Here is a 13,741-nt window from a genome sequence, read left to right on the forward strand (position 1 = left end):
CTTCAATCAAGAATAAAATGATTTCCCAAACTGTCCCAAACCAACCAAGAGGACGTGTTCTAAGCTGCTCTCCTTGGTGATCCAAAGACCACAGTACTGAGGTGCTGGGTCCCGAGACCACACGTGCTCATGTGGCCCTGCACTAACCCAGCCGCTCACTCACCAGGGCCCTGCCAAGAGGAGCTGACTAGTTCCATGGTCTCTGCGTCACTCTGAGAGACTGAGGATCCCAAGGCCCGCATTAAATTGGGGAAACTGGGCCACCACCCTACACGCTGGCCCAGGGAACAGGACACACGTCCCAGCACCAGCCGTCATATCCCCAAATGGAAAAGATTCTTTCATTGATTTCCATCTCTGTCTGCTGGGTTTTTAAACAGATAAAAGGCTTCTTGCTTTATTCTTAACTTTCACCTTACTTGTGACGTTTTCAAACCATCTCCTGTTAGTGTTTCAGAAAAAGAAGCTAAACGGCATTTTTCTTACCCGTCACAGTCAACAATTTCAGGGCCTTCAAAGGAAAATGGATCAGCCTTGTCTGGCTCTGACTTCATCTTGTACGTTTTTGTCAGGACTGAATTGGTAAAGTAGTCGTTGGGTTCAAAGTGGAACTCTAATACAAAAGACTGGAAAAAAAACCTCAGGGTCAACACCAGTTAAAATTTACAGATAACTGGGGACAGATTTTATGAACCACACAGTACCTGTTGGAACCTAGCTCCCTAAGGCAAAACACTGAAGAGCTCAGGAGGTGTGGCCATGTAACAAGAATGTCTTTACTGCAAAACCACCAGCCCAAAGTTAGAGCCCAGGCCAGGCTGGGGAAACCCCCACCACCCTGAGTGCACATGTGGGCGTGTGGACCTGTGGCACGTGGACCCACTGCCCGGGACCCCGCCCCCGCGTCACAGCAGGCAGGGGTCTGGAGGGGGGAGGCCAGCTGCAGCCCAGCTCCTGCTCCATGCCTCTCGGGCAGAGCAGTTGCTTCCCGGCCCCACAGTGAAAGCGCCAAGACTCCACGTGGGCAGAGAAACCTTCTAAGACCCACCACGGACGCGCTCACCCTTCACTCACAAAGCGCTCAACAGACAGAGGGGGTACAAAGCAGTGGGAACAAATCAAATGGCAACAAAGAAGACATGCGTGCCCACAGAACAAAACAAACAGAAAATGAGATGCCCCCTCTCTGGGTGAAAAATCCCAGCAACGCAGCACTGGCCAGCATTTTGGGAAACAAGGGTACTGCAAAGGGCAATTTGACAATACCAAAAGTTAACAAAATGGAACACTCTGGAACTCCATAGAAGGACACCTGGCCAGGAGCAGCAGCGTGTGCAGACATTCCCCTCAGCCCTGCTTCCCCAGGGCTCAGTGAACCACAGACAGCCCAAAGGACTCACGCTGGGCCTGGACGGCCTCTGTCCGTCAGTGCTGACAGATTCTGGGAAGTCACTCAACTTCCCTGTGCTTTTGGTTCCTCGCCTGTAACATGGCATCACAAGCCCCTCTCTCCATGAGGTCACCCGAGGATTACTCTGCGGCAGCAGTCAGAAGGCAGCTGGGGTCACAGGCATTACCAGTTAAATGTTAGCTCTTCCCATTTTTATTCCAAGGGTACAACCATCAGCTGGGAAAGTAATTTAGGCAAACTAAGGGGAGGAGGAAGAGAAGGGCCACGAAGGCCTGGGAGGCAGACACAAGCGGCCCGAGACCAGGCGCCAGAGAAGGGAGGTCGGCCAGCACGAGCCGCAGCTCCGCGAAACCACAGTGCAGTCAGGACAGCACCAGGGAGACTCAGACGGAGAAACGTCCTGTTCAGGCTTCAGAAGCGGGGGAGTGGGGCTCTGACCTGCTCGTGACCTGCCTGGATTCCAGGCGGGCCCGCGAGCACAGCGAGTCAACTGGCACTCTAGATAAGAAAAGGAGTGAGTCCTGGAATCTCTTAAGCTCCCAGAGGCCTGGCCAGCCCCTCGGGGTCTAAGAAGTCTTATGACGCACAAGATGAAGCAAACAGATGGGAAAAACCATGCACACTCAGTCACGTCCGACTCTCTGTGACCCTACGGAATGGAGTCCCCAGGCTCCTCTTGTCCACGAGATTCTCCAGGCAAGAATACCAGAGTGGGTTGCAATGCCCTCCTCCAGGGGATCTTCCCGACCCAGGGATCAAACCTGCATCTCCTGCAAGCACAAGCAAGTCAGGTGGCATCTGAGATAAGGAAGGGACTGGGTCCTGGAATCTAAGTCCCTGGAGGCCTACCAAGCCCGTCATGGCCTAACAGATCTTAGAGATGAAATAAACAGCACTGCGAAAGTTAGAGTGAAACCAGAGCTACCTTTCTGTGCAAACTGATCATGATATCGGTTTGTAAACAGGAATCCCCAAAACTCCCATTTGAAGGATCTCCCACAGGGCAAACGCACCACCCGGGACCCTTTCCTAATCGGCACCCCAGCCTGCTGGAGTCTGGATGCAGGCTGCTGGCCCAATCTGGTAATACACGCACGGTTACTTCTATCGTTTCTATTCTTTTCTTTTAATGATTGTGTATTAAATTAAATCAAATAACCTTCTATATAAAATTGAAATTGTGTGTAACAAGAGGTTTGTTTTGTTGTTGAATCCTTTGAATCTAAAACTAAAGTCAAACTTTTGGCACAAGACAAAAAGGCAGCTGCGGGCGTGAGTCCGTCAGTGGGATCCCTCCCCAGGCCTCTCCTGACCTGTCCCCCAGAAACCCATCTCCACGCTGGGCTCCGTCAGCATACGCTCTTCCTTCAGAACTGCTGAGGGTCGTGACCACAGGTGTGGACGGGCCACCCTGGGGACTGGGCTGGACTAACCAACAGCTCTGTCCCGCTGACCTTCATCACCCCCTACTGCTGAACTGACACCTCACTCATGTCATCTCTCCAAGCCAAGGGAGTTACTTCCTTCCTTCACATCTTCCTACCTCCCCTTCTCTCCCTAGGCCTCTGTCCAGTTGAGAGCAAGCTGGGGGTGTGGGTGGGAGGGAGGCTCAAGGGGGCATGTGTGCCATGGGCGTCCAGGCGGCACAGCGGTGAAGAGCCCGCCCGCCAGTGCAGGAGAGCAAGAGACCCGAGTCTGATCCCTGAAGTCAGGAAGGTCCCCTGAAGGAGCGAATGGCAGTCCACTGCAGTATCCACTGGGGAGCTAAGACAGACGCGCTGAGGAAGGCAGGAATCATCACATCACATATATACGCACGCACGCACACCCCCGCCACCCCAGGGGACGAAGATTCACCCACCGCAGCGCACTCAGCTCACTGCCACAGGAGCCTCTAGGGGCGCGGGGCCGAGCCTCACCCGGGTGAAGAGTGCCACCTGGGAAGGGAGCCACAGGGGACGGCCCTGCGATGAGTGGGGCGTGGCGGGAAAGAGGGGGTTCCCTCGCCACCAGAAGGGCCCCCAAACCGTGCGCAGGCAGCACTCCAGCTGGCACCCCCACCCCACCTGCAGAGGGGTGTCTGAACATCCTTCCAGGGTGGAGCCAGCAGGGAAGGGACAGACAGGTGTGTGGCCCCGCAGGCCACCTACTCGACAGGAAAGGGGACAAGCCCTGCGGTCCGCAGGCACCGTGTTGCCAAGACCTGAAACGCAGAGCCGCAGGCAGGCGGGCAGCAGGTGGTGCTGCAGCTGCTGTGGTGCTGGCATGGGTCCCGCTGGGCACAGACGGACCGCAGGTTGGAACAGCGCTCTCAGAGGCTGCAGTGCAGGCAGCCTTGTGCTGAGACTGCTGCAGAGAACAGGGCCGGCAGGCTCACTCACTGGCGCGCAGCCCCAGAAGCAAGTATTCTGGGGAGCACATCAAGGAGCAAAGGAACGCCTCTCCATCATATCCACGCGAGTCGCTCTCAAAACCAAGGGTGCTGGCCTCCCCCAGCCCCAAGGATCTCTGCTAAAGTGCGGCCTGTACTTGAGGACGTACCCGCCACCCTCTGTGACCAGTTCTGTATGCATGCTATCCTCAAAAACCTGGGAAACACCGGAGAGAAGGGAGACACCAGCCCCCAGGACAGAGGAATAAACCAGCTCAGAAAGCAGAGCACGGCGCAGTGAGCACCCCGGCCAGGAGGCCCACCCAGGCCCTGATGGCTGCACCTGCCGCTGAGCAGTGGGGAGCCTGAGCTGCCTCTGGGCGAGTCACCAGCCGGCCCGCGCACTGCGGAGCGAAGCGGGAGACTGAGTGGGTGTGCCACCGAGGCACCCAGCAGGCGGGCGCATTGCTCGCCGGCTCCTAGCTCGTCACCCTCAGGGCCCTGACCCTCTGACACCAGTCAGTACTCACCATAGGCTGTCCAGGGTCAGAAAATTTCACTTTTATATCCTGCAGGTGTTTCAAGATTGGCTCATCGTACTCCTAATCACAAAGAGAAAAAAAGAAGGTCCTGGTGAGTGGCAGAAGACAACAGCCCCGTTCCCACTGAGTCACTGCTCACCTTCCCCTGGACTCTGGATCATTAGCCCTGCAGAAATTCTGTCCTTGTCACTCCCCAGAAGCCACCCCAACGTTCACTCACCACCAGCCTCGGGGTGGCCACAGGGAGGGGCTGTGGGAGTCTGCCACGGGGCAGGAGCCCTGCCGGCTTCTCACACCACCCCCAGCTGTCAGTGCAGACTGATGGTCCTCACATCCCCAAAGGGACAGGCTCAGAAGAAACAACTGGACAAGCTGCTGAGCTGGGCAGCCATTTCCCCCTCAGCGCACAAGGTAGTAAGGATCCAGCCACTCACAGTCAAGACCACTTGCAAAGCGCGTCTGAGACCTAAGTGACAGGCGCTACAAGAGAGCACCTAACGACAGCTCTTCACAAGTCATCGCTCTGCAAACGCACAAGCCTACCACGCCTGCTGAGAACAACTCAGGGAAAAAAAAACTACAAGACCTGAAACCCAGAGACCACATACTAAGGAAAGGTGCTTTATTTGTAAAACAGTCACTTCTTCAGCCCAGAAGTCTAAAGGATTTCCTGAGGCTCATCAAGCCTGCTGCTGCTAAGTCACTTCAGTCGTGTCCAACTCTGTGTGAGCCCATAGACGGCAGCCCACCAGGCTCCCCCGTCCCTGGGATTCTCCAGGCAGGAACACTGGAGTGGGTTGCCATTTCCTTCTCCAATGCGTGAAAGTGAAGTCGCTCAGTCGTGTCGGACTCTTCGCGACCCCATTATGCCTGAAAACTACCAACTTCCCAAGTATAAGTTCTCTCCACATCATAGGCAGACCTCGTTTAACACACTTCACAGATATTTTGGGTTTTGTTTCGCAAATCGAAGGCTTCTGTTAACCCTGGGTTGTCAGATAACGGTTAGCATTTTTTAGCAATAAAGTATTTTTAAATTAAGATATGTACATTTTTGTCAATGGACATGACTTTGAGCAATTCCGGGACACAGTGATGGACAGGGAGGCCTGGCGTGCTGCAGTCCATGGGGTCACAAAGAGTCAGACACGACTGAGTGACTGAACAACAACAGAAATATACGTTTTTTAGACGTAACGCTACTGCCTACTTACAGATTATAATACAGCGTAAACCCGACTTTTACTATTCACTGGGAAACCGAAAATCCACACGACTCACTTTAATGCTACGTTCACGGCACTGCAGGGTGCTGGAGCCAAACGTACAATGTCCCCGAGACCTGCACAGAACACCACCAGCAGCAGCAACAAAGGCGCCGTGCAAGTTTCTGGACAAAAGGTAAGCTCAACACAGGTCTTAGAGGCCACATCACGTGAGATGCCAACTCCAAATTCCAGAAGCAGAAAACAAGGCCCCACAGGAATGCACGGGCATCTCCCTCCTCACAGTGAGATCAGCAGTACCCACGGTACTGTCCCACATCAGTGAAACAACCAGGATGGTCTTCACTTCCTCAACCAGCCATGTATTAACACTAGAGAGCCAAGAACGTTGGCCTAAATGAGCAGCTCCAAAACTAAGGGCCGGCAGCGGAAGCTACTTGAGGGCTGATTTAAAGCTGCTCCGCATGAGTTTCAAAGTCACAAAGACACATCAGAATCTCCTGAGCCTCTCCGAGCACCGCAGACTCTCACCGACTGGGGTGGGGAGGCACTGCTGCTGCTGCTGCTGCTTTGTTTAAAACGTCACCCGGGAGCCGCTAACACACAGTCAGGAGCGAGGACCTGGTTCCAGCATGCACTACTCGATTTCTTCAATAAATTTCTGGCTCATGGCATTCTTTTAAAAGCACGATCCAGTATTCTCTCTTCCTTTTCTCTTTTTGGACCACACCACTTGGATTACAGGATCTCAGTTTCCAACCAGGGATCAAACCTGGGCCCAGCAGTGAAAGCATGAAGTCCTAACCACTGGGCCACCAGGAATCCCTAATGGTCTACTATTCTTAAACCACATCTTTTCCGATGGAAGCGAAGCTCGATAAGAACACGTAAGCCTGTGCTTCCTGCTGGAGAAGTTCTTCCAGCTTCTGTTCTAAAGCTGGTTTGGTGCTGAAGTTTCTTAACTTTTGCTTGGCTGCACAGTGTTTCATGTATGCCTCTCCACTGACCACATCCCTCTGCGCGACCCCCCAAATTGTAAGGAATTATTTTATATTGTTAGGTTAATCATGTTCCCATTATGGCAAGCAATTGTAATTAGTTTTATTTTTTTGTCTGGCTATTGATTGTGAAAACTGATAAACATCTTTCGCTATTGTTATTTTGTAACTATTACTCATTTAATATCATTGTATCATGACTGGTCAACCGAAAAATAATAGAATCCTGTATCACCATGTAACAGAAAAGCCTGCCATCACCTGTGAAAACCTATAAACCAGATGTGTATCACAGTAATCTTGGAATCTCTGAAAAATACAAATGCCCAGGTATTGCTTTTATCCTTCAAAGCCCCAGCTATGTTTAGAACGAGCAGTCATGCTTAAAAACAACTGGACTGTATGATCTTTCATCTAATTTGGTTTCACTTCCTCTATTTCATTTCATTTATGTTTTCCAATTTCTCCATCTCTTTTTTTTGATGTTCTTTCTCAAGTCTTTATCAAGCATAGTAGAAAAGCTTTAGTGTACATATTTGTAACAGCATGTATTATTTTTATATATATATATATATATATATAAGAAAACTTACAAATTTTTGCCTGCCAGAAAAATTTATGACATTTTGCTTCCACTTGTTTGACTTAGTCTGAATAGAATGTTAGATTTTTAATTTTTAAAAAATAGATACGCAACAAGCAACAAAGGTTTACTGTACACCACAGGGAACTACAGTCATTATCTTGTAATAACCTGTGATGGAAACTGTGTGTATGTCACTGAATCACCAGGCGACCCACCTGAAACACTGTAAGTCAACTACACTGCAACAAAATATACATGTTAAGAAAAAAAGAAGAACACAAGGGCTACTCTAACACATGCATCTGAAACTTCCCCTAGTCTGGACAGAGAGCAGGGGCGCATTCCTGCCAGGCCTTCTCAGGCTCTGGCTCCCAGACAGGCGACAGACAAGGCCGGCGGAGGCAGCGACGCAGCACGTTTCTGAACCGCAACGACCACCGCCCTGGAATCGCACAGGAGCTGCAGCAGCGGGAGCCGTCTGCACGCCCGACATGGCCACATGCTCCAGTGTGAACGCACTGTGCCGACCCACCTGAACCAAATGCAAAGCCCACCCTCTCTGTGGACTTCCGAGAAGTACTAATTTTTGAATTCTGGAAACTCACCTCAGGGAATGTCACATCTGTTACCTTTTAAGTTTCACTATAGAAAGCTCCATAAAGCAAGACAAAAGACCGCTTAGCCATTGCCATCGAAGGAAAAAAAAAAACTTTTTCAAGGAAAATTATTAGAAGAATAATAGCAACTTGTTAAATACTTGTACAATTAGCAAGACTGCATGACAGGCCATTTCAACTTTCAAAACTCAATCACAAGACAAGACTAAGGCAGCGCATGCCTGTGTGTCACTACGCAGACGCGCGCGTGCACACTGGACCCCACAGGACCAGCGCATCCACCCGGGCCCCTCGTCCCCACGCTTCCCTCGTGTCCACATCACGCGAGGCGGGGAAGGCTCTGGAATCTGTTCATTCTCTTCCTGGGGCGAGGCTGCCACAAACAGCAAAGCTACCTAGGGCTCGGCAGAAGTTCCGCGAGGCAGGCCTTCCCAGGGGACCATAGCACAAGGGTGCCGGGGGCCCTGGCTGATTCCCCCTCCAAGCTGTGGCCACAGAAGAGGCCTTTCCACCACCACCTGCTGAGAGTTCACAAACAGTTCGCCTGATAAGTGGGACTGTGCCTACCTGTACCAGCTCACTCAGCATGTCCACATTTCTGAAAATGGTAAACCAGAACTCCGGAATGCCTTTGGGGTTTGGCTCTTCTGCAGCTGCTGCTTCTTTTTCTGCTATGACTGCTTTATTTTTCATATCTCCCTACAAATACAAAGATGCAAAATAGAATACTATAAAACAACAAGTTTACAGATTTTGCAGTGGCTTATTTAATACAGAATATAGTTTCAGAATCCCATTAAAACCTCTGTCAAACTCCTTGTCTTTGAATCTGCATCTCCAGGACCACTGTGCTATCACTCTCTAATGTCTTGGAGGAACAAAGCTTTTCAGGCATCCATACCTGGATGTAATTCTTCAGTATAATTCTAGACCATGTGGAGCAGAGCTGGGGACTGGCGCAGGTCCCCGATGGGGAGAGGCTGCCCAGCGCTGGCTCGCCACCCACCCGGGACAATCACCAACAGAGGACACTCCAGGACCTCCACAACAGAAATGCCCTCCACACTGCACGCCCAAGGCTACCTCACAGCCCTGATGCATGCCTCTCAGGGCGATGATGACAGGGGCCTTCAAGCTAGCAGAGCCAGATTCTCCTCCCACAGTGAAGACCTGACGCACACCATCCACAGGCACAGCGGCAGCTACAGCAGCCTCGCCATGTTTGCAAACAATCAGAGAGACATACGGCGCCCACAAACAGCAGACTCCAAAGCCTCCCGAATGTGTGCACTACGGGGGAGAGACCACTCCCAAACGCACACGGTTTGGGTGAAACTATGTACAAACCCCCTTCCAAATCAGGTGGCAGAGCTCCCGTGTCGCGCTGGGACGCCCACAGCACTGGACTGGCGCCCACAGCACTGGACTGGCGCCCATCGCCAGCACCAGGAGAAGGCTGCCGGCAGGTGGGGGTCAGGGCACACCGCCTGAGGAGCATCTTCCAGCGTCTAGTGGTGAGACGCACCAGGGCCACTGTGCCAGCTCTGAGCTCCTGCATGCTCCGCCCACCGCAGCCCTGCCTCCAGTACCTGCCCCCCTTGGCACAGGTGTGCTCTCCCCTTGTGGTCTCTGCCTCCTTCACCTCCCCAGATGGTCTGTACTACGTGCAGGCTGCCCCAGACGGCCGAGAAGGGGGACTGTGTCTGGTAACTGACAGAGCCAGTCAGATGCCAGACTTGCAAGCCACCGTGTTTCACCGTCCTGAAGAAATCCAAACATTCACCCTAAGGGTACAGCCATGCCTGCTGTTGGAGCTCTCCGCTGCGCAGAAGAAAACCGTCTAATTTCTTCTTTTACCTGTCCCCCACTGAACTGCACAGCTTGGGGTCTCAGGTCCCCAGACCAGGACTGGAATCGGGCCGTGGTGGTGAGAGCCCCAAGTCCTAACCACGAGATCACCACCCAAGGCCGTCTTATCTGCAGCGGCATTAAAACAGAGCACCAGTGGCGCTCGTGAAGAAAAAACTTACGGCCAATTTGTCCTCCTCTTCATTTTCACTGTGCCATTCAGATTCTGCGTCTGTTGGCTCAACATCACCAGTGATGAATTCCCTTCTCTAAGAGTGAAACACAAGATCTTACAATTATTCAGAAACTCGAGAGTTAAGACAATGAACCTGTAAATAATGTGAATGAAAAGACTGAAAACTGGACACTTTTATAGCGTGTATTTAAGATGCTAAGTTTTGAGGCTTAAGGAAAGACATTCAGAGATCCCCGGGTATTTCTGGATGTCTTTCCTGGAGAAAGATCTGAAACACACTACTAAAACTCACTAACGGCGTCCTGACCTTGTCAAAGAGAGGCTGGTATAAGGCTGCATACTTTCTCTCTAGGTCATGAACTTCTTCATAGAACTTGGCTTCTATATGCGCACATTTCACCTGGAGCTGCTTCAATGCGTTGATTCTTCTTTTTACTGCTTTGGGTAAACTAGAAAGGGAAAACAAACCCAGATGACGGCGCAGTAAGCATGCAGAAAATCAACATCCCCACCACGAAACAGAGCTGCTGAAAATCATCGAGAACAGACACCCAGCCCCACCGAGAGCCAGTGGTCGGGGAGGGGAAGCTGAAAAGACAAGTCACAAAAATACTGGACTGACCAAACAGTCCCATCGCTTTTTAGTGAATATAAGAGCCACGCTTCGTTTTCATCAAACGTTTCACTGACAGTGTGTTCAGCGTCTGTCCTGCTGCCAGAACTCTGCCGTTTCTCGGCCCCTTCACAGCTCCACGTGTTTACTGACTGCGCCGTTTTTTGGCCCCTTCATAGCTCCATGTATTCACTGTCTGTCCTGCTGCCAGAACTCCGCCGTTTCTCGGCCCCTTCACAGCTCCACGTGTTTACTGACTGCCCTGCTGCCTCTCCGTCGCCGTGCTCACTCTTCTCTGGCTGCCGAGCAGATGCTGCCGCCGAGTTGCAGTGTGCTCGCCCCTCAGGTCGCAGCTTCTCCCGCTGCTGAGCACAGGCTTCAGCAGTCGCAGCGTCAGGACTCAGCAGCCGAGGCTCCTGGGCTCTGAGCACAGGTGCGAGAGTTGGGTCGTGTGGGCTTAGTGCTCCGAGGCGTGTGGGATCTTCCCGGATCAGGGATCAAACCCGTATCTCCTGCTTTGGCAGGCAGAGTCTTTATGACTGTGCCACGAGGGAAGCTGCTTTTTATTTTTTTGCGCCAAAAGAACTGTTCCAAGTGCCTTTTACAGTCTTCCAGGGAAGTGAAATTTTTTTCCATTAAAAGAATTTTGTAAAGACCACAATAAGTGGAAATCAGAAGGTGCGAGGTCTGGTGGATACGGCAGGTGAACCACAACGTCCTAGCTAAGCCTCTGCCTGGCCATCAAGGAAACATATGGTCCTGCATTATCCTGACAAAGGAGGATATGCTTGCTGCTGACTAATCCTGGATGCTAGCAGTCAAGAGCTGCTGTCAGTTGGTCTAACTGGGAGCAGTACTCGTTGGAATTAATTGCTTGGTTTTCCAGAAGGAGCTCGTAACAGAGCTCCATCCCCCATATGCACTGCGTCGCCTTCTCTGGGTGAAGACTGGTCTGTGGAGTGGCTGGTGAGGGTTCACGTCACTTGCCCCACGATCTCCCCCATTTCACATCCTTGTACAGTATCCACTTCTCATCGTCCATCAATTTATTTTAAAAACGAAACACTCTCCCACGTTTAAGTCGAGTGAGGTAAGGAAGTGTGAGTTGCTCAGTCGTGCCCGACTCTTTGCGACCCCACGGACTACAGCCCACCAGGCTCCTCTGTCCATGAGATTCTCCAGGCAAGGATACTGGAGTGGGTTGCCATTTCCTTCTCCAGGGGATCTTCCCAACCCAGGGATCGAACCCAGGTCTCCTGTACTGCAGGCAGGTTCTTTATCGACTGAGCTACAAGGGAAGCCCACTTAAGTTTAAGCAGAGAATCACATGCAAAAACACGGTCAAGGTTTTTTTCACTTAACTTATGTGGAACCTAAATATCAAAGTGATTAACATAACCAAACTCGTGCAAATGACTGTCAATGCTTGTTTTGGATACTTTGACACACTCTGTCTCCCGCAGAGTGTAACGCTGACTGTTATCAGTTAACGTCTCAGTTTGATCACCATCGATTTCAGCTGGTCCACCCGACCCCAGAGCATCACCCAGCAAGAAGCCTCAGCGCGAAACCACTTCCGATGCGTCTGACCAGTCGCAGCAGCCTCTCCACATACTGCACAAGTTCTTTTGTGTTTCTGACAGAGAATGTTCAAACCACCGCACACGCTAGCAAAGTCATGCTCAAAATTCTCCAAGCCAGGCTTCAACAGTACATGACCCAAGAACTTCCAGATGTTCAAGCTGGATTTAGAAAAGGCAGAGATCAAACTGCCACCATCCGCTAGATCACTGAAAAAGCAAGAGAGCTCCAGAAAAAACATCTAATTCTGCTTTATTGACTATGCCAAAGCCTTTGACTCTGTGGATCACAACAAACTGGAAAATTCCTCAAGAGATAGTAATACCAGTCCACCTTACCTGCCTCTGGAGACATCTGTAAGTAGGTCAAAAAGCAATAGTTAGAACCAGACATAGAACAACGGACTGGTTCCAAATTGGGAAAGGAGTACGTCAAGGCCGTATATTGTCACCCTGCTTATTTAACTTATATGCAGAGTACATCATGCGAAATTCCAGGCTGGATGAATCTCAAGCTGGAATCAAGATTGCCGGGAGAAATATCAATAACCTCAGACATGCAGATGACACCACCCTTATGGCAGAAATCGAAGAGGAACTAAAGAGCCTCTTGATGAAGGTGAAAGAGAGTGAAAAAGCTGCCTTAAAACTCAATATTCAAAAACTAAGATCACGGCATCTGGTCCCATCACTTCATAGCAAACTAATGGGGAAACAACGGAAACAGTGACAGACGTTTTCTCCTTGGGCTCCAAAATCATTGTGGATGGTGATATAGCCATGAAATTAAAAGACGCTTGCTCTTTGGAAGGAAACCTCTGACAAACCTAGACAGAGTATTAAAGAGCAAAGACATTACTTTGCCCACAAAGGTCCATATCCAGTCAAAGCTATGGTTTTTCCAGCAGTCATGTATGGGTGTGAGAGCTGGACCACAAAGAAGGTTGAGCACCAAAGAATTGATGCTTTTGAACTGTGGTGTTGGAGAAAACTCTTGAGAGTCTTCTTCCCTTGGACAGCAAGGAGATCAAACTAGTCAATCCTAAAAGAAATCAACCCTGAATATTCATTGAAACGACTGATGCTGAAGCTGAAACTCCAATACCTGGGTGACCTGATGTGAAGAACCAACTCACTAGAAAAGATCTTGGTGCTGCACAATACTGAGGGCAGGAGGAGAAGGGGGCGAGAGAGGATGAGACGGTTGGACAGCATCACCGACTCCATGGACATGAGTTTGAGCAGGCTCCAGAAGACGGTGAGGGACACAGAAACCTGGAGTGCTGCGGTCCGTGGGGTTGCAAAGAGTCAGACACGGCTGAGCAACAAACAACCACCATCACTCGCAGAACTATCTTACAGGAAGAAAGCGAACTTTTTTTTGCCAACCTAACACAAATAATCAAACATGGAAGAAAGGCCCATCTCACAAAATATCCAAAAGAATTTAAATTTAAAAGAATTGCTATCTTGGACTTTGCTGGTGGTCCGGTGGTTAAGACCCTACCTTCCAATGCTGGGGACTCGGGTTCGATCCCTGGTCTGGAAGATCCCACATGCCACTGGCAACCTAGTCCATGCGCCACAACTACCAAGCCTGCGTCGACAGGAGAAGCCCCCGCTCCCCGTAACTAGAGAGAGCTTGCACACAGCTGAAGATAAATTAATAGCAAAATGGAAATTAAAACAAAACTGCTATCTTTTCTTAATCAAACTGGCAATTAAAAACAAAACTTCCCAGGTCTGATGAAGC

General features: G+C 50.7%; 1 protein-coding gene across 2 annotated transcripts in view; it reads right to left on the bottom strand.

Moving 5' to 3' along the window:
* Positions 1–13,741, bottom strand: part of NAP1L4 (nucleosome assembly protein 1 like 4) — a 48,330-nt gene that overhangs the window by 11,931 nt on the left and 22,658 nt on the right. For both annotated transcript variants that reach the window (XM_055415256.2, XM_055415255.2), the window contains 5 exons: positions 10,103–10,244; positions 9,782–9,868; positions 8,319–8,450; positions 4,313–4,384; positions 487–626 (listed from right to left, as the gene is read on the bottom strand). In XM_055415256.2, the coding sequence (XP_055271231.1) occupies positions 487–626; positions 4,313–4,384; positions 8,319–8,450; positions 9,782–9,868; positions 10,103–10,244 (573 nt within the window). The remainder of the gene's footprint in view (positions 1–486; positions 627–4,312; positions 4,385–8,318; positions 8,451–9,781; positions 9,869–10,102; positions 10,245–13,741) is intronic.

Source organism: Moschus berezovskii, chromosome 25 (genome assembly GCF_049115385.1).
Source record: "Moschus berezovskii isolate FMDL1 chromosome 25, NW_MosBer_1.0, whole genome shotgun sequence".
Taxonomy (NCBI): domain Eukaryota; kingdom Metazoa; phylum Chordata; class Mammalia; order Artiodactyla; family Moschidae; genus Moschus; species Moschus berezovskii.